We start from the raw sequence: 22,405 nt of genomic DNA, 5'->3' as shown, positions 1-22,405 counted from the left end.
AAGTAAAAGGTCTTGGTGGCTAGTAGCTGTTGTAGCTCATTGAAGGTGGCCTTTAGCCAATGCTCCTTCAGTGGGTGCTTTAGAGCTTGCTTGAAGGTATTGGGCTCTGAAGTGTGGTTGGTGGTAGCCACTGCAGCAGCAGCATTGGTAGCTAAGTAAGTTACCAATTCAGTGGTATCCATAGCATCGTCGTCATCCACTGCTTGATATTCTTCTTTTTGCTTTTGGAAGCTTGTGGTAGGTGGATTTCAATGCTGGTAGACCTGGAAGGTGCTGTAGGTACAGAGGATAATTCTTCCTCTGTGGAAGGTGCTGTGAGCTCTTCAGCCTCCTCAGCTTCAGGGAGCTGCAAGGTGCTTGTAGGACTCCGAGGGCCTTGTAGGTGAGACCTGAAGTCCTCGTAGAATTTGACGAAGGGAGTTTGAACTACCTGTCGTTGGCCGAGCCACACTAGGTAGGTTTGGTGCCCTAGGACTGCTAGTAGCCGTCCTTTGGTGCCTCTGGGTAGCAGCTTCTGCCCCGTAGGACGCTTCTCAGGGGGTATGAGCACTGTGACTTCAGTGCCAATAGCTCTGTAGTGTTGAAGGTCAGGGACGTGTGGTGCTTGAGAGGGCACCAGTTCGTCAAGGAAGAGCTGGTAAGGGGTGAGCTCCCGAGTGGAATTCGCAGTGCGGTTAATCAACTCTACGATAGGGCCTATAATATAGCACCAGAGAGTTGGAGGAAGCTCAGAGGCTATGAGAGTAGCTCTGAGGCGGTCCAAGACCACCCGTATTGACCGTTCTGCTAGGCCGTTTTGGTGGTGAGCGTAGGGGGCTTGATTCGCTGAAGGTAATGCCTTTTCAGCGAGGTAAGGCAGCAAGGCTCTCATTTCCTTGCCTCCGTCATAGTGAAACTGGGCTGGGTACCGCTTATACGTGTTGTATAATGCTTCTATAGTGGACCGAGCTTGTGTAGCAGCTTCATCTTTGGATTTCAGAAGCCTTATCATCCTGAAGCGGGTCTTCCGATCCACTAGAATAAGACCATAAGGTCTGTTATTCAGTGGCGTAGGGCGGATAACAAAATATCCCCCTCTAGCCGACCTAGGGCCAGTGGTGGATCAGTTATGGGTCGCTTAGAAGGTTTCCGCAGCATATTTGCTGCATCACAGCTTCTGCAGGCCAAGTCTTCAGGGCGTATCATCTGGAAGTTGGGCATGCCTTTGGTAATCAAGGCAGTTTTTCTCAGAAGGTCTAGGCCGATATGCCCTAGTCTGACATGCCAGAGCTGGGCGGCCTGGATCAGCGCTTCAGAGGGTTTCTTCAGCGCAGTGGTGGATGTGGGAGCCACCGATGGCTCTGATACCCCCTCTAGAAGTTCTGAGTTTTCAGAGGTGTTCAGGAGTTCAGGGGCTTCTCGAGCCTCACTGTCATTACTGTCCTCAGTGGTATAACAGTGCCACGTAGACCCATAGACTAGTGGTTGATGAGAGGCAGTTTTGACGCTGTTTGCGCCTTTGGTGGTGAAGAAGAAGCCGTTTTTCTGGAAGTTTAGCAGTGCTAATAGCTTCCGAGAGGCCGTATACAGCTTTTCTTTTATCATTATGCCCCCTGAGGCATAAAGCCTGTAGCCACTCACTATATTTAGTGGGAAGCCTGGAATGTAGAGAGTCTTTTGAAGAGTGACAGAACTGTAGACTGCTTTGCCATCGTCCTTGAACCCGGTGAGGAATCCAACTCTCACAGTGCCTATGCCCTGTGGCTTGACAGGACCACCACCTGTACCTACGGTTCCTAGTGATGAAGAGAGCTGTAGGTCTGTGAAGAGGGCTTTGTTATTGCAGATGTGCACTGTAGACCCTGTGTCAAAGAGCCACTGGTTGGAGGATTTGTGACTGTAATGAGTGAAATCAGAGCTCTCAGGTGGCTCTGGATCGCTATATTCCTCAGCGGTGTTGCTGTTGAATATGGTGCCAAACTCGAGGTTGTAGCCTATGGTGAAGGCGTCATTGGTGGCTGAGTTTTCAGTGGGATTTTCCACATCTTCAGTGTTGAAGGCCTCTTCCTGGGGTTCCTTCTTAGGTCTTTGGCCTCGTTGTTGACTTCGTTGTTGCCCTCGCCGCTTGCTCTTTGGATTGGTGAGCTGGCCAGTGGGTTGGTTTGAGGACTCAGGGCTCTCATCTTTCTCGGTAGAAGTTTGAGAGTTCTGGTTGCTATTGCTAGTCCTATGGTTAGGCCTGCGATTGCGCTTATAATCAGCTTGCAGTGCTGAGAGCCGCTGTGAGGTGGTTGAGGCCGTGTTGCGAGTCTCAGCTAGTAAGTCCTCTTGGAAGTACAGTAGGCTTAGCTTAGTAGGCTTGCCTTCTGTATTGTAGAGCCACTGTTCTTGCCGTAGTAGGCCTCTGCAGCGCTCTGCCCACTGAGAGAAATGGCCTTCAAGTATGTTGAAGTAGTGGTTGATTTGATCAATCTCAGCTATTTTAACGCCTAGTGCGCTGAGCCGGACTGCGAGAGTGTTGAATTTGGCATTGAAGTCCACAATGCTGGTTGATCCGTCGAATCTCAGGTCGTGGTATTCCCTATATAGGGAGTCTCGGAGCACTGGCTGGGTAGGAGCGTACTGTACTCTCAGGCGTTTATAAGCCACGGCGGGGTCGGTCTCGAAGGCGATGGTGGAAAGTGGTCCCTCCCTCAGTGTATTTCGGAGGGTCAAGAGCAGGGCAGCCTTTTGTGGATCAGTAAGTAGACCACTGATCCGGTCTGGGTCCTCTAGAAAGTCAGGGATTTGTAGTGCCCTGAACTGAATCGAGATAGCCTGGTACCACTGTTGGTAGTTCTCAGGCCCTGAAAGGCGCTGTTTTTCAGTAAGGTGAAGGGACTGTTTAGCTAGCTCTTTCGTCGTAAGAGCGCTGAAGTCTATTGCTGAGTGTCCTGAGAGCCCTGTAAATGTAGGGGGCTCAGGAGTAAGCGCGGGGGGTTGAGGAGGTGGCTGCGGCTGTTGTTGTTCAGCCACTAAGTTGCGTTCAAGCAGTGAAATCACTTGCTGAAGCCGGTTCTCGAGGGCATTGATTTGAGCCTGTAGGCCTTGCAGGCTTGGGTTTGGAGGCGCTGAGGCAGCGCCAGTCGGGTGGTCCATAGGTTGATCAACGTGTTCAACCATGGTTAGAAAGGTTGCAATGGAATAGCCTGAAGTTCAGTGCTATAAGTCGTCGATTTGGTCGCGGAGGCGCTAATCGGTGATGGGTGGATACTGTCATGCAGCACCTGCGAGCTGCCAGCGAGTAGGCAGTGGAATCGGAGGTCGGTAAGTTGGCTTCCGGGCCGTTTAGTTACCCGGGCTCATAACCTGTTTGCTGCGTTGCCCTATAGGTCTGTAATACAGTACCTACAGGGGAGCTACAGCGAACTATGCGCTTGTAGCAGTGCGTAGCGGAAGCTGGAGAAAAAGGGGATACGACAGCAGTGCTGAAGGAAGCAAGACCACTGTTATCACAGTGGGCAAGACGCCACAGTACAGAGGCTTTGAGTGCTTGTACGTAGTCTAATACAGAGGCTTTTAGTGCATGTATGTCATTGGCTTATATTCTTGCTTATGCTTATTCTATATACAGGATTGAGAGGAGAGGAGAGGTCTACTTATATAAGTGTGCTGGCCTTCCAGCAGGCTCTGTGGGGCACTGGGCCCCATAGAGTAGCAAGGTATTCTGTGGGACAACTAAGCTATGGATGGTATAGCTAATGTTCTATGGACTTCGATATCCTTCGACAGCTGACAAACCTTCCTTTGATGTCTCCCGGGTAGGTTTGTAGGGAAGAAGTTAGACCTTCCCAGTACCTCAACACCTGAGTCTTACCTGGCACCTATTATGTGCCACACATTAACAAATGTGTATTAAAAGAACTACTTTCATAAGCAAAACACAAAAGATGGCACAAGCCCATCCCAACAGGTGTGTTATTTCTCATCGCATAACTCTCAAGGTGGTATCAGAACCAGTAATCATTCCGTCCAGCCCGCCACCAATCATCTGACATTAATTATAACCGATAACGTATATTATAAGCGAGTCGTACATATAAGCGAGTCGTACAGTCTCCACCACCCTACAACAATTATCCTCAATTGCAACATAACAGCACTATAAACCAACTATAATTACATCAGAAACAGCCGAATCAGACGATTCTACAGCCTCCTGGCAAGTACGTGCATTATGGCCAGGCTTGCCGCATACAACACAGCATTGAACCTTTGTACGAGCACCCCTACACCACTACCATCCGGCTGCGTTTCTTCCACTGCCTCCCCACCCACGGCCTTCTGGTCTAGTAGATCGTGTGCATCCTGCACAGTAAGTGATCCTCAAGCCGCACACGTGTTTTTTGGCTCTCCTGCGCTTGCTTAGTGCCTCGTTGGCAAGGTGGTACTGCGCGGCAAGATGATAAAAGGAGGAATGGCCCAACCGAGGGGCATTAACTCCTGGATTACCGTTGCCCATTCGCGGTTACCAGGCTGGGCTAGTTTCGCCTTACTAAGGCCGTCCGAGGTCGTAACTACCATGCCCGCGAAGATAATACCCATCATAAACCCAGTCTCGTCGAAGTTGTAGATATCGTCATCTACAATACCGTACTTAGCCTTAGTGTTCCGTACGAGCGCAAACCACTCGGCAATGACCTTTGGATCCTCCCACTTAGCCCTCTGGTAGTCGTATCTACGCTTAAAACGCGTACGGAGCTGTGGCTGGCGTTTGACGAAGTTATGTGCCCAGAGCTTGCCAACAGGGGGCGCGTCGCGTACGCGTAGCAGTTTGTTGGCCATATCTTCTACACTACGCAATCTTGGTGGAAAAGCTCGCGTACATAGCTCAATAATATATAGGACAATAGCTTCCTCTTCCGATTGAGTCAGCTTTTTCGAATTGGGTGTTATATCGCGTCGTGCAGGCCGGCCGGCGCGTCGGTTAGAGAGAGTCATAGCTGGTACGTTGTAGAGCTTAGCTGCAGCTCGGAGGCTTAATTTTTCATTGATTCGAAGAGCCTCAAGGGCTAAGAGTATCCTGGCTTCCTTTGAAGTAGGAGGCATATTGGGTTGTGGAAAAAATTGATGTTAGGTGTAAGGAGGACGCGTCGTGGTGGAGACTGTACGACTCGCTTATATGTACGACTCGCTTATAATATACGTTAATCCTATCCTGGCATCTTAAACATCAACAAGCATTTCACCACATTACTCGTACACTTGGTCAACCTTTCCCTGAAAAATATTTTTCTAGGAAGAATCGACCAATCAGGAGCTGGTTACTCCCTCTAGGGCCTTGGAAGCCCTCTTTTCTGAATACCCTCATTACTCCCCCCCCCTTACACAAGCCGCATCCCCACCTACCACGACGACGATGGCCTCGACGGCCCCAGGAGGCTACCGCCTCTCGAACAACTCGAAGCACGAGATCTACCTAGGCTTCTCCGAAGCCTGGAAAGCAGTGCTTTTCGACAACAACGTCCCGGCTGAACAAGCCACGCTCGAGCAGCGGCGACTCGCGGAAGAACTAGTCGCTAAAACCCACGCGAAAATGACGGCACCAGGCGCCCAGACCCCCAACTGCCTGTGGAACTGCGAGGGCTGCCTGGCCTGCGCAGGCTCCTGCTACGACGACCCGTGTCGAAATGAGCAATGCCCCCTCACACGCGGACCGCAGGGAGGATAGCCTCTTCGCCGACGAAGCCGCCCTCAGAAGGGACGAAGAGATGGGAGACTCCTCCCAACGACCAGACCGGCCACTCCCACCCCGACCGGGAGGACCGCAGGGACACTACCCCCTCACCCACTGCCGTCGCGCCCACGCAAGGCAACGGCCCCGACAACCCAGACAGAGGCTGTCCCCTCGGACTGGATAGGCCCAACGCGCGGGGCCTCGAGGACAGCAGACACGCCGGAAAAGTCTCCCTTAGTCCAGAGATACAGTCCCTATTCGAGGACATGGAACACGACAGGACACAAGCGCTCCAAAGACAGGAGGTCCTCAGGGATATGGCGCAGAGCCTAAATGACGCCCTGACAAGACAGCTGAACGGACCCCAAACGGGTGGGCTTCTTTCTGCCAAGAAAAGGTCCTCTGGCTCTTCAGGATCCTCAAGGACATCGACGGAACCACCGGTGCGCCCGGCTCGGCCCGCAGCGCCTGGTCGACCAGCTTCGATTCCAAGAACTCCTCGACAAGTACAACCAGGAGCACCAGCCCAGCGACAGAGGCCCGGGGCCCCTCAAAGACCCCCAAACTTACCAAGACCCCGACGGGCAGCAACGCAACCAGCGTCACGTGGGCCCAGGTGGCGACGAGCGGGGCCAGCGGCAGCCAAGCCGCCAGCAGCGCGCGGACAAGTGTCACCAGCCTGACTGCCCACGCCCCCGATCCAACAGCGGGCTGGAAAACAGTGGGCCGCAACAACAAGGCCAACCGAGAGGACGACCGCCTTTTCGTAAGGCTCCCCGACGGCCACCCGTGGAGACAGGCATCAGCGGAGGGCTTCAGAGTCGCACTCTGCCGACAGCTCGGGGCCCCACTCAGCCTCATCCGCTCGGCCAAACAAGTCGACACTGGCTTCGCGATCGTCCCAGCCGACAAGAAGGCGCGGACGCAACTACTCGCCCTAGCGCCAGCCCTGACCACACACGGCGCAAAGCTTGATGAATCGGCCACCTGGCACACCTACGTAGTTCCCAGGGTACCGAAGACGGTCAACGGCCTTGACGGCAGCATCGACACCAACGACCTCATGGAAGACGAGATCCTACGGGCCACCAAGGCCAAACCGGTCTCGGCGAAGAAGTCGAAACACGCCCTACCCGACGACACTCACGCCGACTGGGTCGTATCCTTCATCAAACCCGTCCCTGACCACTTCAGACTCTTTGGCAGCCCGCCGGCCAGAAAGATCACCAGAAGCGCAAAAGCCAACCAGTGCTACAGATGCCAAGGTTACCACGACCCACGCATCTGCGATAGACAAGCCAGATGCAATAATTGCGGAACTGACCACCCACCAGGGCCCTGCGCCAGGCCACCGAGATGCGCCAACTGCCACGGACCACACAAGGCAGAGTTTGGAGCGTGCCCGGCCAGACCAAGGACAGAGGGGGGCGTCCTCAAGAAACCAACCAACAGGCAGCTCAAGGCCATACGCAAGGTAGGCGAGGCCCTGTACGCGGCGGCACACCCAGCGGAAGGAAGGAACACCGACTCCCAACCCGCAACGACCAACCCCCCCGGCCACAGAACCATGCCTGTGAGACCCAACGAGCCCAGGAGAGCGGCCAAAAACGGACGAAAGTCCGGGCTCTCCTTCCTACAGGCCAACGTGGCTAGAAGACCAGGGGCACACGACGCCCTCCTCAATATGGCGTGGGAAAGGACTGCCGACGTCATTTTGGTACAGGAACCATGGGCACGAACCCAGGACGGCAGAAGAATGACCAAAACCCACAGAGGATACCAGCACTACACGCCAACAGAAGACTGGAACGCGGGACCCCCCCAGGGCGATGGTATACATCAAAAAGACACACAAGGGGACCCAACAGAGCCTGGGACACGCGGGACACCGCGACGCCTGCGCGGTAGAAGCCCAAGGGATAGTCTGGGTCAGCCTATACAGGGACAGACTTGGCGACGACGAGGTGCTCGACCTGGTCGAAAGCTGGCACCCCGGCAGACCAGCGATCATCGGAGGCGACTTCAATGCCTACCACCCTACCTGGCAACCGGGAAAGGAGTGCCCGGCGGGGAGACGAATAGCTGGATGGCTGGAAAACCGCCTCACCCTGGCATCGCTGCAGGGACCCACCAATATACACGGAAACACCATTGATCTGGTCCTCTCAACAAGCACAGGGGTAGAAGCCTGGGTGGACGAGGACACCTACACCGGATCGGACCACTACACCTTGGCGGGGACGGTACCACCAGCAAGCCCACAGGCAACCAAGAAAGGTAGACCCTACGTCCCGGCCCAAGAGGAGGATAGGGCGCTCTTCCGCTCCCTGACTAGATGGGGCATGACACAAGTACCGACGGTAGCACACACAACCAAGGACCTCGACCACTGGGCCCGCTCCCTACAGAACGCCCTCGTAGGCGCGATCAAGGAGCGGGACGCCTGAGAAGACAAGCAGGAGGCACCACACAATGGTGGAACGAGGAGTGCAAGGAAGCACGCGTGGCGCTGCAGCAGAGCCGTAACGACCCCACACAAGGGGAAGTAGATCGGAAGCAAATGCGCAAGACGTTCGAGACAACGGTCAAAAGGCAAAAAGAGAGTACTGGCAACAGAAGCTCGAGCAAGCGTCCTCGAACAAGGACATCTACGCAGTGGCGGCATGGCACAAGGCAACCGACACCTTCCCCCCCTCCGCTGGTCCACGGGAATAGGACCTATACGGAACCGGGGGAAAAGTTAGAGCTACTTAGGAGAGAGGTGGTTGAAAGATTCGGAGAAGACGGGGACACCACAGAGCCTTGGGCTCTCGCCCAACCCACCGACACCATACAATGGGACAACACGATCTCCCCGGAGGAGGCAAGGAGATGCACAATCGGGACCACAAGCACAGCCCCCGGCACAGACGACGTCACGGTGGACCTACTACGCGAGGTGTGGCGGGAGGTAGGCGACAACATCACGGCCCTCTTCAGACAGTGCCTCCTCTTAGGACACCACCCGCTCCCGTTTAAAGAAGCGGAAACGGTAATGCTTAGGAAACCGGGCAAAGACAACTATACCACGGTCAGAGCGTGGCGCCCGATCGCCCTCCTGTCGTGTATAGGGAAGGGTCTTGAGAGACTGATAGCCAGAAGGATAGGCTTCACCGCACTCAACCAAGAAGTGCTTGGCCCCACCCACATAGGGTCCCTCCCGAGGAGGTCCGCCGAGGACCTCGTTCTGTGCCTTGTACACGACGTCGAGAGAGCCTGGGGAAGGGGTAAGGCGGCGGCGCTCCTGACAATGGACGTGCAGGGCGCCTTCGACGCGGTCAGAAAGAATAGGCTAGCAGGGAGACTAAGGCAACAGGGCTGGCCACTGAATGTCTGCGAATGGGTACACTCCTTCATGTCACACCGGAGCTCGGCCATGAGACTAGGAGACTGCACCCTCCCCCAGGAGAGTGGCGTGCGGACTCCCACAAGGGTCCCCTGCCAGCCCGGTCCTCTTCGCACTCTTCCTACAGCCACTGGTCAAGGAGCTGGCCGGGGCGTCGGCGTACGCAGACGACCTCGGACTGCTGGCCGTAGGCAAGAACGCACAGGAGTGTGCGGCAATACTGGAAGCTACGGCCGAAAAGGCGGAGGCCTGGGGCTCCAGGAATGGCGTCGAGTTCGACCCAGCCAAGTGTGAGCTGCTACACCTTACGAAGAGCCGCGCAACTCCCCCTGCAGTAAGGATAGGCAATACGGAGGTGACGCCGAAACAGGAGGTCCGATGGCTAGGTTTCTTCCTGGACCCCAAACTCAACTTCAAAGCCCACGCTAATCGGTGGGCGACGAAGGCACTGAAAATAGCGAACCACCTGCGAGGGCTTAACAAGGTGGTCCGGGGCACCCCACCAAGAGCCACGGCGGAGGCGGTCCGGGCAGTGGTCGTACCTACGGCGACGTATGGGGCGGCGACGTGGTACACCGGGGTAAGGCAGGGAGGACAAACGAATGCGGTCAACAGGGCACTTAAATGTGCGGCCAGGGCGGTTGTCCCGGTCTGGAGAACGACCCCTGGGGGGCGATCTTCCGCGAGAGCGGGACCCCCCCCGCCGAAGTGGCGCTCGCCCACGCCAGAATCTCGATGGCGGCACGGTTCAAGAGCCTCGACCCCCGCCACCCACTGGTCCTCCGGACCCGGCCGATGCCGGAGCCACCCAGGAGGGGCCCCGGAGGCGTCTCTCGGAGAAGCAAACTAGACTGGAAGCACTTGCGACCCTACTCCCCGACTGCCCCAGGCCGCACCTGGTGCAGTGGACCCTACGGCACCCGGTGCCTCTGCCAAGACCAGAAAACAAGGAACTGGGCAAGAGACTCCACGAACAACTGACCTCCTCGCCCCTAGGGACGAGATCCACCTGTTCAGTGACGGATCGAAGGCAGCCCCCGCACGAGGACTACCGAAGAGGACGGGCTGGGGCTACGTGGCGTACCAGGATGGGCAGAAGCTACACGAGAACCACGGAAGGCTCGGGGAATCCGAGGCCTTTGACGGCGAAGCGGTTGGGGCGGCACACGCGGTGGTGTGGGCGCGCGAATACATCAGGGCGGGGGCAAGACCCTCGGCGGTACGGCTCTTCATCGACAACTCGGCGGTACTATACGGCATCACAGGGCGCCCCTCGGACAACTCCCAGGAGGCGTTCAGGGTTATAGGATACGCGTGGAAGGACCACCACCTGCCCCCCCTCACGGTACACTGGGCCCCAGGACATATGGGGATCCAGGGGAACGAGGAGGCCGACGTTCAGGCCGGCCTCGGGGGGGCGCTCCCAGACCCAACACATCCCCCGCCTGACCGCAGTCAAGGCAAAGGCCAGGGCACTGAAGAGGGAGGCGTGGAACTCGTGGTGGCTGGCGAACAGGCCGACGCGATACGCCCAGCTAATGATCCGGGACCAGGGAAACGACCCCCGGAGCTCACGCTCGCAAGAAAGACCCTACACCACCTCCTGGCGGAAAGGACGGGACACGGAGACTACGAGGAGTGCCACCTACGCTTCGGACACGACTCGTATAGGACCTGCCGCTGCGGCCGACCCACGGAAATCGGGCACTTCGCAGAGTGCCCGGCGGCGCGGGCCAGGGGCACTCTGAACAGCGAAATGCGAAAAGCGCTCAGGAGGCCGGATAAGCTCCTGGGCAAGGACTGGAAGAAATACGCCGAGTGGGTGGAAGGCTCGGGAGTGTACGACCCAGCGGAGGAAGAAGAATAGGACACGTGACCAGGCCCAGATTGTAATGGCCTGAGGAAACAGCGGAACCACAGAGGAGCCGTAAGCCCTCGGGGACCAGAGCCCTGAGGCAGGCAGGCCTCTCTCTCCTTTGTAAATAACTCTCTTTTGTGACGCGAAACGCCCTGTCAGCTAGTATTAGCAGTAGTATTAGAAGCTTGGGCCGTCCACATCCCCAAACGGGGGCCAGGCGAGGTAGGCTCGGGCACGTGACCCCTCGGGGCCACGCGCCACAGTTCGACCCGATTGGACGCTAATAGATCTCTCTCTCTCTCTCTCTCTCGTACACTTGGTTCCTGACAAGTACATATGACTTCCTCAGTGCGTGACAGTCCTCACAGCCTGTAGCACAACTCCAAACATTAATCCCCTTGCCACTTCCTCGATCTGTAAGCAGTCAAACAACCGTCCCAGTGCCTCGCTCGTCGCCGCCTGTCCCATAACTCCCATCAAGGCAGCCGGTACCCCGCTCTCGATCAGCAACTTCCTTGCCTTGACCCTCAAGGCTTCCTTTTCCTCGGCAGTCATCTCTGCTGGCCACTCCTTCTTCTCCTCTTCAGTAGGCATTACATTCTGCCTCAACTTCTTCAAATGGGCGGCGATTCCGGCGTCAGACGTATTGGCGTCAAGGACAGACTGCTGAATCAAGGTCTGGATTGACAACAGCGAGGGATTGCCGGGGCGGAGAAGAAATGACTTGGCGGCCGCGAGGAGTGTCCTCCGAATGTTCCAGGCCGAGGAGAGGGTGTACATTTCGTTGATGACGGCAAACATGAGCTCCACTGCTACCCTAGTCTCTTGCTCAGAGAGCTTTGTGTGCTGCTTCCCTGTCAATGGCGGGCCGTTAATCCGCTGACTGCTGAGGGTGGGCATCGTCAGCGAGCGGGAATGGTGAGTAAGATGCTCTGGTAAGCGCCCTTGGGGGCTAATGGGGGATTCGTAGTCGTCCGTGATCATGTCGGGTGGGGGAGGAAGACGGAACCCATCGAAACTGAGAATAGAAGGTGAACGTGCAGGCGCTCGGCTAGAAGTTCTGCTTTGCTCTCTGCTGTTTCTGGCCGACGCTCTTGATGGACGCAAGCTGGCTTCAGGTTCCGCATCACCTTGAGAGTTATAACTAGGACGACGATCCATAGCAGGAAGTTTGGGCGGCTGGGTGGCCACTACCGACGAGCGCTGGCTGTCTATGCTGTCACGAGTCTTGCTGGTCAACCGACTCAGCGACAGAGTACTGTCATTTCGAGAAAGGGTTGACATAGAAAGGCGACTGGCCGCTGTCACGTCCTGTAGGGCGGAAGGTGGTGGTGATGGGGCCGGCGCTGGCTTTTTCTGCGGTCCCAGTCCGATATTCCCCAACACTCCAGTCACGCCATCCATCACAGCTTTGGAGCCCTCCAAGGGTGCGCTCGCCAATACCCCCAACACGTTCTTGCCAATCTTTTCAAATGCCTGGAGGCCTGATTTTGGCTGGGGAAGATGCCCGTTGTCTCTCTCCATAAACTTTCTCAAGCCCTCGCTTTCAGCCAAACTCTGGTGCTGGCAGGCGTCTTTCAGATAGCGCTCTAGTTCGATCCTCAAGGAAGTGCGGGTGTGGTTTTTCCAGGGAGGGAGCACATTGTGCTGCTGTGAGAAGATGACAGCACCTGATATAGTCGCAATCCGCCTCAACACTTCATGGAGTACCTCAAAGTCGCTGTACTTTCTGATGATCATCCAGCCAGGATAGAGTGTGGTGGCAGGTTCGATCTGAACTAGATAATCCCAGACGGGTTTAGACTTGATCGGCTTGTCACCAGGCTCATCGAGAACAGTGATGTTAGCGTTGTGTACCGTCAATGGTGGTTTGGCAGCCTCCACTATAGAGTCAACCTCCGATCCCTCTCGAGCTGGGGGCACAAGCTGGTCGAAGCTTGTGAAGCCCGCTGTCGCTGCCACTGCTGATGGATTTTGCGATGCCGAAGGAGACGTTTGGCTCGAAGGTGTGGTGGCAGAAAGAGGTGTTACAGGCGTATTGATAACATCATTCTTGCTTGAAGAGCTATCGCTGCCGATGCTCTTTGACAGATCTTTTGACGTGGTATCAACCGGCTTAGGTTGGGATGCTGAATCCGCCTGGGTTTCCTGCCCATTCTGGGTTTCGTTTGTAGTCGTTTCTTCGTGGTGCTTCGGTTCGTTTTGAGACGACTCGGCCAAGAGCGTAGTCTCATCTGCAATCATCTGGTTCAGTCGTTTCATTTCTTCCATGGCCAGTTCCATCTCTTCCTCAGCTTTGCTGAGCTTCTTTTTGTGCGCCAAGGATTCTTTGCGCCTCGCCCGCTCATGATCAAAAGAATTCTTATTGCCCTTAGTGAGCCCGATGTTGCCCACGTTGCCGTCAATATCTGCAAACGCCACATCAGGACCAGTCTGCATTCCCACGTCGATAGCCTGATTGAGATCCGGCTCACCGGCCTCTAAAAGATAAACAATCCAGGAATTGATGAATTCAGGCTTTGAGAAAGACTGAAGTGTCATTTCCAAAACAACACCGGCCAGCATCTCCCTCAGAAACACTCTGGCCGGTTCACATTCGTACGAGGAACGCTCCAAAAAGTTGAGCAGGTCTTCTGAAATCATTCGGAACTTGTTTGCCTGCTGCTTTTGGTTCAACAGGCTGGCCAGATTAGAGTCTGGATGAGCAGCCAGGTAATTGTAGACAGCATCCGCCGCTGAGAGCTTAGAGTCGGCCGGCAACTCTGTAAAGGCATTGGATAGTTCGGAAAAGAACACAACCACGATAGAGGACGAGTTTGTCAGAACGTCAAGAAACGCGTCGGCCGGTCGCTTTCTGGCAAGGTGGTTGGATGCCGACGTTAAGAACGCTGTAAGCGTCTTCCGACAAGCCAGTGGGAAGAACTTGTCTGATGACACGATTGGCGAGTACCACCACTTTACATAGTTGTCGACAACAGCATCGACAAGTTCATTCATGGCCCCACGGGTTTCGGGCCTCAGATCCTCAAATCCGCGAATCAAGGCACAATCCTGAGCGTCGGCGCCCTCCTCCTTCTCTTGAATGACCTTGTTTTTGGTCTCTAGCAGTCGTGCGAGGACGTCAATGCCTCTTTCACCGCGGACGATTCGTGCCACATCAGGGTTCCGTTGCTCCCATTGGATGAAAGTAACTATCCCGCCGAATGCCCCTATTAACACGAGACCGAGTCTCCCCAGGACCAGGTATGTCGTGGCAGCCAGACCAACCGCTACACCACCTAGTGTTTCTGGCGTTGCTGTGGACAGAAAGCGAAACACTTTGGTCGAAACACTGTCGTCTGTGGGCGGCGCATTCGGAGGGCTCGGAACTGCGTCGTCAGCAGCAGCAGCAACAGCAACGATCGCTGCAACGGTGCTCTCGTCAAGTGTCGGTTTCTCGGTCGCAGCTATCGCGCTGGGTTCGAGATCTTTGCGATCTTCCATTGTGCAATCGGGAGTCGCGCCCGAGCTAGGCGCATCTTGTTGGCTCATATAGAATTGTTGAAGATTCGCTTCGACCGCGACGGGAGACACGGCTCACCGCAAGGGAGGATCGAACGATTTAAAGGTGGGAGAAGTGAGCGGGGGACGGCGCTTTGTCGCACCGTTAGGAAAGCAATCTGGATACAAAGCTTATAGAGGAAACCGAACAGGATTAAAACAGGTTAAGTTGAGCTTGAGGAAGGCATTAAAGATATGTAAATGGTATTTCGATCACTTCCCAATCTCCCCCGGCTTGCTGTTGAAGGACGAAACAAGCCCCAAGCTTTCTATATTTTTAGTCAATCAGGGGCCTTTCCCAGCAATTCAACATTCCGGGTTTCCACTCCTGACGGCCAAGACCGCCTGACACCTCGAACGGTGCCCGCTCAAGAGTCCGTGCTGCATCTGCCAAGCGACCCTAATCATGAGTGGGGCATCGATTAATATCACAGTCGAGGTACCTCTCACGTGAAAACGCGTCAAGACCACCAACCTGGAAGGCACGTCACTATCAAGCCTTCGCGTTTGAGGCGTTGGGAAATTATTGGAAGCCTGGCTTTGTGAGAGATTTGATTTCACGAAGAGCTCACTGCTCAGCACTCCAGATACCTCTCTTCACTGCCCCGCAGTTCTTCTGGAAAAAGAACTTATCTCACAACCCAACGCAAAATTGGAACTTGATCAATCATACCGCTTCACTTACTACTTGACCCATTCATTCCCTTGTCAGTTATTTATCTCCTGTCACACATCGCGTTACCAACTCGCAATCATGTCGTCGTACAAGAAGAGAGGTCGCGTTCAGATCGAGAGCGATGAGGAAGACATTCCCCAGAGAAAGGCGGCTCCCGCCAAGAAGCAGAAGCAGGAGCGTCCCAAGGCCACTCCAAGCGGCGGCAAAGGCACAGATGGAGAGGGCAACGCTTACTGGGAGGTCTGTACTAATATTCCTTCCAACATGGCCGTTTCATTTTGACTAACATGTCCAATAGCTTGGCAACAATCGTCGTGTCGGTGCTTCAAAGTTCAAGAATGCCACTCTGGTTAATCTTCGAGAGTACTACACCACACCGGATGGCGAGTTGAGGCCTGGTAAAAAGGTAGGCGTCACAAATTTGTTTTTGCCATGAGAGTCATCTGACATAATGATAGGGTATCTCGCTCTCTATTGACCAATACAAAGCCTTCCTCAAGGCCATCCCGCAATTGAACGAGGAATTGCGCTCGCAGGGGGTCGAGGTGGACGATGTTCCTGCTGGAGTTGGCGGCAGTAGCAGTAAACCTGCCACAAAGACCGAATCCAAGAAGGCCAAAAAGTCCAACATTGAAGTGACGAGCGAGGAGGAGGAAGACGATGAAGAGGATGAAGACGAGGAGGACAATGAGTAGAGACTCGGCATAGTCTTTGGTCCTATTGATGCACGGCTCTGCAGCAGTTGTGCTATTCTTTCAATGTATCTGCTTTCTGATATGCTTCTGGTGGGTAAACGGTCGGGTAAATGGTATGGGTCAACGGCCAATAATGATTTGTATTCTACTATTTTGCTTTGCTCTGGTCGATAGGTTTATGGGCTGGTCATACGAGTCCTCCACAAATCCCAGTCTTTGTAATAATCGCTTGGACTCTTTCAACCATGAACATCAAAATGTGCATCAACTTCGAAGTAAAGCTGGGTATAAATTCGTATGCCAACCTATCGTACACAACTAACATCCTCCAGAGAATCATTATTTTTGCTCCTTGCTCTCTTCTTCGCGAAGCCTAGCTAGGAGCCTTTCTTGAAGAAATGGACTCAGCCCAAGACTGCGTTCATTTGATCAGCATCCACAATTACAAATGAGTGTAGTGATGGAAAACAATGAAAACTCACATTCCCTGATTCGTCACAATTCGGTACGTCCCACTCGGCTGGTAGTTGCCAACAATTTTACCTTTCCCATTGACCTCCACACTTCCAAAGATGTCCTCTGGCCTGTTCTGGCATGTTAATCTCACGACATATCTGTCATGCTAACGAGAACGGAACCTACCAAGCTATCCTCCCGAAATCAGGAGGATTTCTCGCGTCGCTCAGATGCACCCATCCACCAACTCCAGCTCCACCAGCACCGCCTTCGGCACTCGCACCACCGCCACCCCCAGCTCCCCTATCCTTTTTTCCTGGATTGTGAATGAAGGTAAATCCGCCAGGAGAGGCAAAAGCCTGAGCTTGAGCTTTCAAGCCGGGATCGTTGATGGCATGCTTGGTGAGGACCTCATCCAATATGGTGAGAAATTTAGGATTGTGCTGGAAGGACCTGGGGGTAGGTGGGATAGCGGTAGTGGTGCCAATGGCGAGTGAAGGTGTTGGTGGGTCTCTGGAGAGCAATGTGAGGAGATATGAAGAGGTTTGAGTTGGGTGAGGGAAGACTTTCTATGGGATTTGTTAGCTCTGCCCTACCTAATGAAAAAGATGGTGGGATTTCACGCGTACGATATTGGAGTTGTTAGGGAGGGTTGAAATGCCCCGCACCACACGGGGGAGCTGTCTTGGGACCTGGAGACGTGTTGACAGTATCATGGTAGGCAATTGATCAGATCCCTAAAGCCTTGAAAGATAGTCTTTGAAAATGAAGCTCTCGAGCTTTGCAATGCGACAATGACGGCATTGTGCTGAAGCTTTCTCGAGCTCCAATTGCCGCCAGCAGCGTAACCCCTGCTCATAGACCCCTGTCGCTATTGTGCCCCGCAAAACGCGCTAAGACGCGCGACCCTGAAGGGTCAATTAACGCGCTTCCTGTCCCTGTCCTCCGACCTGACTTTTGTTTCCAGTGACCAGGCAGTATCTGGAGACCAGAGCACCACACCACCCGACCGAACTGCTGCAAATACCAGACAACTATTTTCCTGCAATAGTACGAGTATAGAAGACATACAAAACAGACCGACAAAATGATGATCGTTTCCAGTCCCTCAAAGTCCCTCAAAAAGAAACAAAGCCAAGAAAACACCAGCCCCGAAAAGCGCAAACGCCCAAAACCTCCTCCCGCCCCCTTCTTCGGTGCTCGGAAGAATGTTGCAGCAGCAGAAAACCCAATCCCGTCTTCCTCGCCTGCTTTCGCAACTCCCGCCCACCCTTTGCGACCCTTCCAACCACCAGCGCCCGCCAAAGCTGCAATCCTACCTATTATCCTGCCCCCGCCTACGCTCCGACCCCTTGCCTTTAGAACTTTTACCAAGAAACACAATTTGACTCTTACATCCTCTGCTCTACAAGAACTAGCCTCTTTTATCGGCCGACACTGCGGGTCAGGATGGCGAGAGGAAGGGCTAGCGGAGAAGGTGCTGGAAGAGGTAGCTAGGGGGTGGAAGAACAGGAATGGCGGGGTGATTGTTGACGGCGCAAGCCCAGAGCTGAAGGATATACTGAAGAATTTGGAGGGAAATATGAGCGGTGGGAGGATTATCACGGGAGGTAATGGTCAGAGGGGTGGCCTCAGCCGGCAGAATAGTTTGATGCTGGAAGCAAGTGACGAGGCAGACCACTCCAAGACCAGGTTGGGGCTGCGCCCTACGAGTTTGGCAAGAGAGGACAGCCAGGCTAGTTTTGGTATGTCGGGTATTGGGTTGGGCGGGGAAGATGATGAGCTTGATGAGGATGGAAGCAAAGACGCAAGGAGGTGGTTGAAGGTTGTGTCGGCTTTTGAGCAGCCGAGGTTTACGTATAATGTGGCCAAGAAGCACTTTGAAAGGTGAGTGACCCCCTTCCTACCCCCTATCTCAACATTAGGCCTAACATCATTCAGAATAACAACTCCTCCAAGCCTCCTCCCACCGCCCTCTCACAAAACCGACAGCTTCCGCAACCGTTACCACATCATCCACCAACGTCTGTTGAGGAATGAATCCTTCCAAACCTCTGCCATCACCTCCTTTTCCCGCTCATCCTCTAACGCTTCTTTCCGCTCCCATAAAATCACCCCCATCGCCAACTTATTGGGTCGCCATGGCACCACTCACCTCCTGCTAGGCATGCTAATCGTCCTCCCCACCGGTGCCCTAGCCATATCCGACCTAACCGGAGCCATCACCCTTGACCTCTCTCACGCAGCAGCCATCCCCCATGACTCGGCCTGGTTCACACCAGGTATGATCGTCCTGGTAGACGGCATCTACGAAGAGGAAGAAGAATCCGTCGGCAAGGGACTGTCTGGCAGTTCGGGAGTAGGAGGCACGATAGGAGGCCGATTCCAAGGTTTCTTCATCGGACAGCCTCCCTGTGAGAAACGGCGCGCTACCTTGGGTGTTAGCGGGCTGGATGGCATGGCTGGGGACGAGGAGCATACCATTGGGGGTGGATTCGGATGGATTGATTTCCTCGGGGTAGGGAGTGAACGCGCCATTGGCAGCAAGATGAGAAAACTGGAACAGCGGCTGCTACGACAGCAACCCGCCGGCCAGCAACGATCACGGATCGTGATACTCGGTGAGCTCAACCTTGACCAACCGAGGAGTTTGCAAGCCCTGAAAAAGGTGCTCAGTTTGTATGCCACCGACGGGGAAGGGGAGACACCGATGAGCTTTATCATTACCGGCAATTTCACCAGTTGCGGGGTGATGGCCAGCCATGGTGGGGGGGCTACGACGGGGACGGGAGGGGCGGGGAGTATAGAGTACAAGGAGTACTTTGACGCGCTGGCGTCGACGCTGGCGGATTTTCCCACCTTGTTGACCACGGCGACGTTTGTGTTTGTGCCTGGCGATAACGACGGGTGGGTTTCGGCTTTTGGGGGAGGGGCGGCGGTGCCGTTGCCGAGAAGGGGGGTTCCAGGGTTGTTCACCAGCCGGGTGAGGAGGACGTTTGCGGCGGCGAACCAAGAGGCGGGATTGACGGGGGAGAAGAAGGGGGGGGAGGCGGTGTGGACTAGTAATCCGAGTCGGTTGAGTTTGTTTGGGCCTGGTCATGAGGTGGTGGTGTTTAGGGATGACATCTCGGCTAGGCTGAGGAGGGCGAATGTGAGGTTGAAGGGGAAGGAGGCGGATGGGGATGGGGATGTGGAGATGGCTGGGGCAACGCAGGACAATGGGGATGCTATGGAGGTGGATGGGGATGAGCAGCAGCAGGAGCAACGACCATCACCGGTGGCAGATCCGAATGCGGTGCCGTATGATGTGTTGGCGGCAAGAAAACTGGTCAAGACGATTCTGGATCAGGGCTATCTGGCTCCATTCCGACAGTCGATCAGGCCGGTTCATTGGGATTACACTTCTCCGCTGTATCTCTACCCGCTTCCGACCGCGGTGGTGCTGGTTGATACGACCGCTCCACCATTTTGCGTCACCTACGAGGGCTGTCATGTCATGAATCCGAGTAGCATTCTTGTGAGCGGGAAGAAGGGCGTGGCCAGGTGGATCGAGTATGAACCTGGGAGGACCGGGAAAGTGAGGGAGTGCACATTCTAGTTTTTTCTTCCATTTTACCGAAAACACACCAAAGAGCCGAATGGGCTCTCGGTGATGAGTTAGATCATGAGTTCATAATTTTGCATGAAGGGACATGGGCCACAGCAAGGAGAAGAGGCTGTTGTTATCTATCTATGCAAGCTACGCAAAAGCACATAGTATTCAGTTCCGCGTCATTGTATGTATATGAGTGGTTGAAGACGGCATCATATGATGGTCAGCAAGACTGTCATGGTTTTACGACGTTATGGATGATTACCTATCTTCGACTCTGAGCTGGAAGTTGCGAGTAGAAAGTTGGCTGTGGTGTGGTTGAACATATGTGAAGCGCTTACGGATTCAGCCTCATCCGCGCCATGTTGGTGTGGTCTTGTGGCTGTTGCAGCTGCCGGAGGAGGATGGTTACACGCACAATCCAGACTATTAGGTGCTACTGGCGGTAGCGCGCCATCTTTTAGGAGGAGGGGGACGTCGTTTTTACATGTGGGTAAGTGTGTTAGTTGGCGGCGTAGTTCAGAGACAACTTGGCTTTGAGGTTTTGTCGCGAAAAAGGAGTCAAGATGTCAATATCTCATCAAGGATTCTTGGGCTGCTTGTCAGCTTCTGTTGTTATACTTCACACAAGTTCAATAGTTTAACTGCAGGTGAGATGGAGTTGTCAGAGCTGCATAAATTCTTTTTCTTGTGTTCGGTTCCTAGAGAGTAGTATTGCTGTTTGTACTGTGTTTGTTCATGAAGTTACACAAACGCTGTTGCCCCTGAATATTAGATCCTGCTCTATACTTAGAGGATCTATGAGGAAATTTAAGGGAGCTCATATTCAGTGATAGTCTCCTTGGCGTGTGTGACGTTCTTGTTTGGGATAATCATGACTTTGCTTTTCCATCATGAGCAATGCTTGGCTATGTGATAAGGTAGACTGCTGTGGAGCGTCCTATGCCAAGTGGTGTATGGGCATGTAATAACGGGCAGCTACGGCTCTATGATGTTCATGTGGTGTAAATATATTGGTGAGCAATCTTGCAGATGCCTTCAGCCGTTCAATAATTGTTGTTTACAGCGTTCCGGGAACTCGGAAAGTGCCGGGGATAACCCTTGAGCAGGGAAGGTGACTGAGCTCTTGTGTGACAAGGAGCATGTGCTCCGAGTATGTCTGGACCATGTGAAGCGTATTCTAACCACGAAAACGAGCAGAGGACTGTGTTGTGAGGTATACCTACCTACCTATTTGACACTAAGGGATATGATAGTTGAACATGATGGAGCGACGGGACATATTGTGAGAGTGTTGCTTGTGAAATGTGAAGTTAGCACCTTGCAGGGGCAGGTCTCGAGCTTTTCCATTCAGCATCGTGTGTTACCCACCAATATGTTGCCGGTTCTTGGCAGGATTTCTGCCGGATCCTCGTTCGTCATCCACACCGTCTTTAGGACTCGGAAGGTTCCCCTCGGGTAATTGGTGAGATATTTCATCCGAGGATGAGCTTGTAGACCGAGCACGCCTTTAATTCCCCTAGGGCTGGCCGTATCAAGGATGGGTATGACCAAGGATCCAATTCTCGTTCCGATAATGAGAAGGTCATGAGACGGAGAGACGCACCCGTTTATCCCACTTGAAACACGGGCAACTCGTCGCTTGCAAATCCCATTCTCGTACTCAAAGTTCACAAATTGAGTGCCTCTCGTATTTCAACATGCGGGTATGTCCTGCTGGCAGCGGCTATTAGTCAGTCAGTGCACACCCGGGGTGGTGAAGGATCTACTTTGCTTGCACTTGATGTTATCCAGCCTTCCATTGTTCCAGCTAAGACATATCCTACCCAAAAGTGCGACCATGAACGTAATTGGGCGAGTTGAGGTCGACGAAAATGCGGTGCACTGCTTGGCTGCTGCAGCCAGCTGTGAGGTCTATCTGACAGAACTGACAGAATCACCGAGCTCGGCCGGGAAGTGGCCCACGTATCTCACGTATCCCAGACACATCTCAGCCCAAGACCGAGCTCTCGCAGAAAAGAAGCATACAACAAAGTCAGCAACACACCCTCATCACCACCCGTAAACCCTGGCAGGATGGAGGACGCCCCAAAACGCCATCATCGGGAAATAAGAAAGGCCCCGTCATGCCATTGGCGACCGGCGCGCACCACTGCGAGCAGAACTGGCTGCCACAGGCAGTTGCCCAAGCCACAGTTCAGGAGAGAAAGAAGCCCCGAGAAAAAGAAGACCAAAGCGACTTGGAAGCCGTGAGGGAAACCAGGAAATGAAGGATGGCAAATTATGGGCTCGGGACCGGCGGTAACAAAGCTTCGGTGATCTCGGGGCATCCAAAGACCGGAAGCTGAGCACCTAAGCCGGCTCTCTTGGTGGCTCGATCTCGCAGCGCGCACTCAAGACCGAAGACCACCGTCCTGTCGGCTCGAGGGCCGATGCCGTTGGAGCGGTCAAGGAGGGTTGCCAAGGCAGCCAGACAAGCCGGGACGGGAGGGTTGGGGTACGCAGGGA

The 22,405-nt window shown here is 54.2% G+C and overlaps 4 protein-coding genes across 4 annotated transcripts; 2 read left to right on the top strand and 2 right to left on the bottom strand.

Moving 5' to 3' along the window:
- Window positions 1–11,283: 11,283 nt before the first annotated feature.
- Window positions 11,284–14,469, bottom strand: QC762_200570 (uncharacterized protein; the record flags this gene model as incomplete). Its single annotated transcript, XM_062886947.1, has 1 exon — window positions 11,284–14,469. One exon carries the CDS (start codon window positions 14,467–14,469, stop codon window positions 11,284–11,286), a length of 3,186 nt encoding a protein of 1,061 aa, XP_062746706.1.
- A 239-nt stretch (window positions 14,470–14,708) lies between these two features.
- QC762_200560 (uncharacterized protein) lies at window positions 14,709–16,033 on the top strand. The gene is made up of 3 exons (XM_062886946.1): window positions 14,709–15,394; window positions 15,453–15,560; window positions 15,613–16,033. The coding sequence occupies exons 1-3, from the start codon at window positions 15,233–15,235 to the stop codon at window positions 15,847–15,849; spliced, it is 507 nt and encodes a 168-aa protein (XP_062746705.1). The 5' UTR covers window positions 14,709–15,232; the 3' UTR covers window positions 15,850–16,033.
- QC762_200550 (uncharacterized protein) lies at window positions 15,974–17,643 on the bottom strand. The gene is made up of 3 exons (XM_062886945.1): window positions 16,935–17,643; window positions 16,492–16,874; window positions 15,974–16,433 (listed from the first exon to the last, which is right to left on the bottom strand). Exons 1-3 carry the CDS (start codon window positions 17,019–17,021, stop codon window positions 16,328–16,330), a joined length of 576 nt encoding a protein of 191 aa, XP_062746704.1. The 5' UTR covers window positions 17,022–17,643; the 3' UTR covers window positions 15,974–16,327.
- DPB2 (DNA-directed DNA polymerase epsilon, subunit B) lies at window positions 17,240–20,059 on the top strand. The gene is made up of 2 exons (XM_062886944.1): window positions 17,240–18,192; window positions 18,247–20,059. Exons 1-2 carry the CDS (start codon window positions 17,393–17,395, stop codon window positions 19,901–19,903), a joined length of 2,457 nt encoding a protein of 818 aa, XP_062746703.1. The 5' UTR covers window positions 17,240–17,392; the 3' UTR covers window positions 19,904–20,059.
- The last annotated feature ends 2,346 nt before the right edge of the window (window positions 20,060–22,405 follow it).

Source organism: Podospora pseudocomata (genome assembly GCF_035222375.1).
Source record: "Podospora pseudocomata strain CBS 415.72m chromosome 2 map unlocalized CBS415.72m_2, whole genome shotgun sequence".
Lineage (NCBI taxonomy): Eukaryota > Fungi > Ascomycota > Sordariomycetes > Sordariales > Podosporaceae > Podospora > Podospora pseudocomata.
This window is presented reverse-complemented; position numbering and strand designations above follow the sequence as displayed.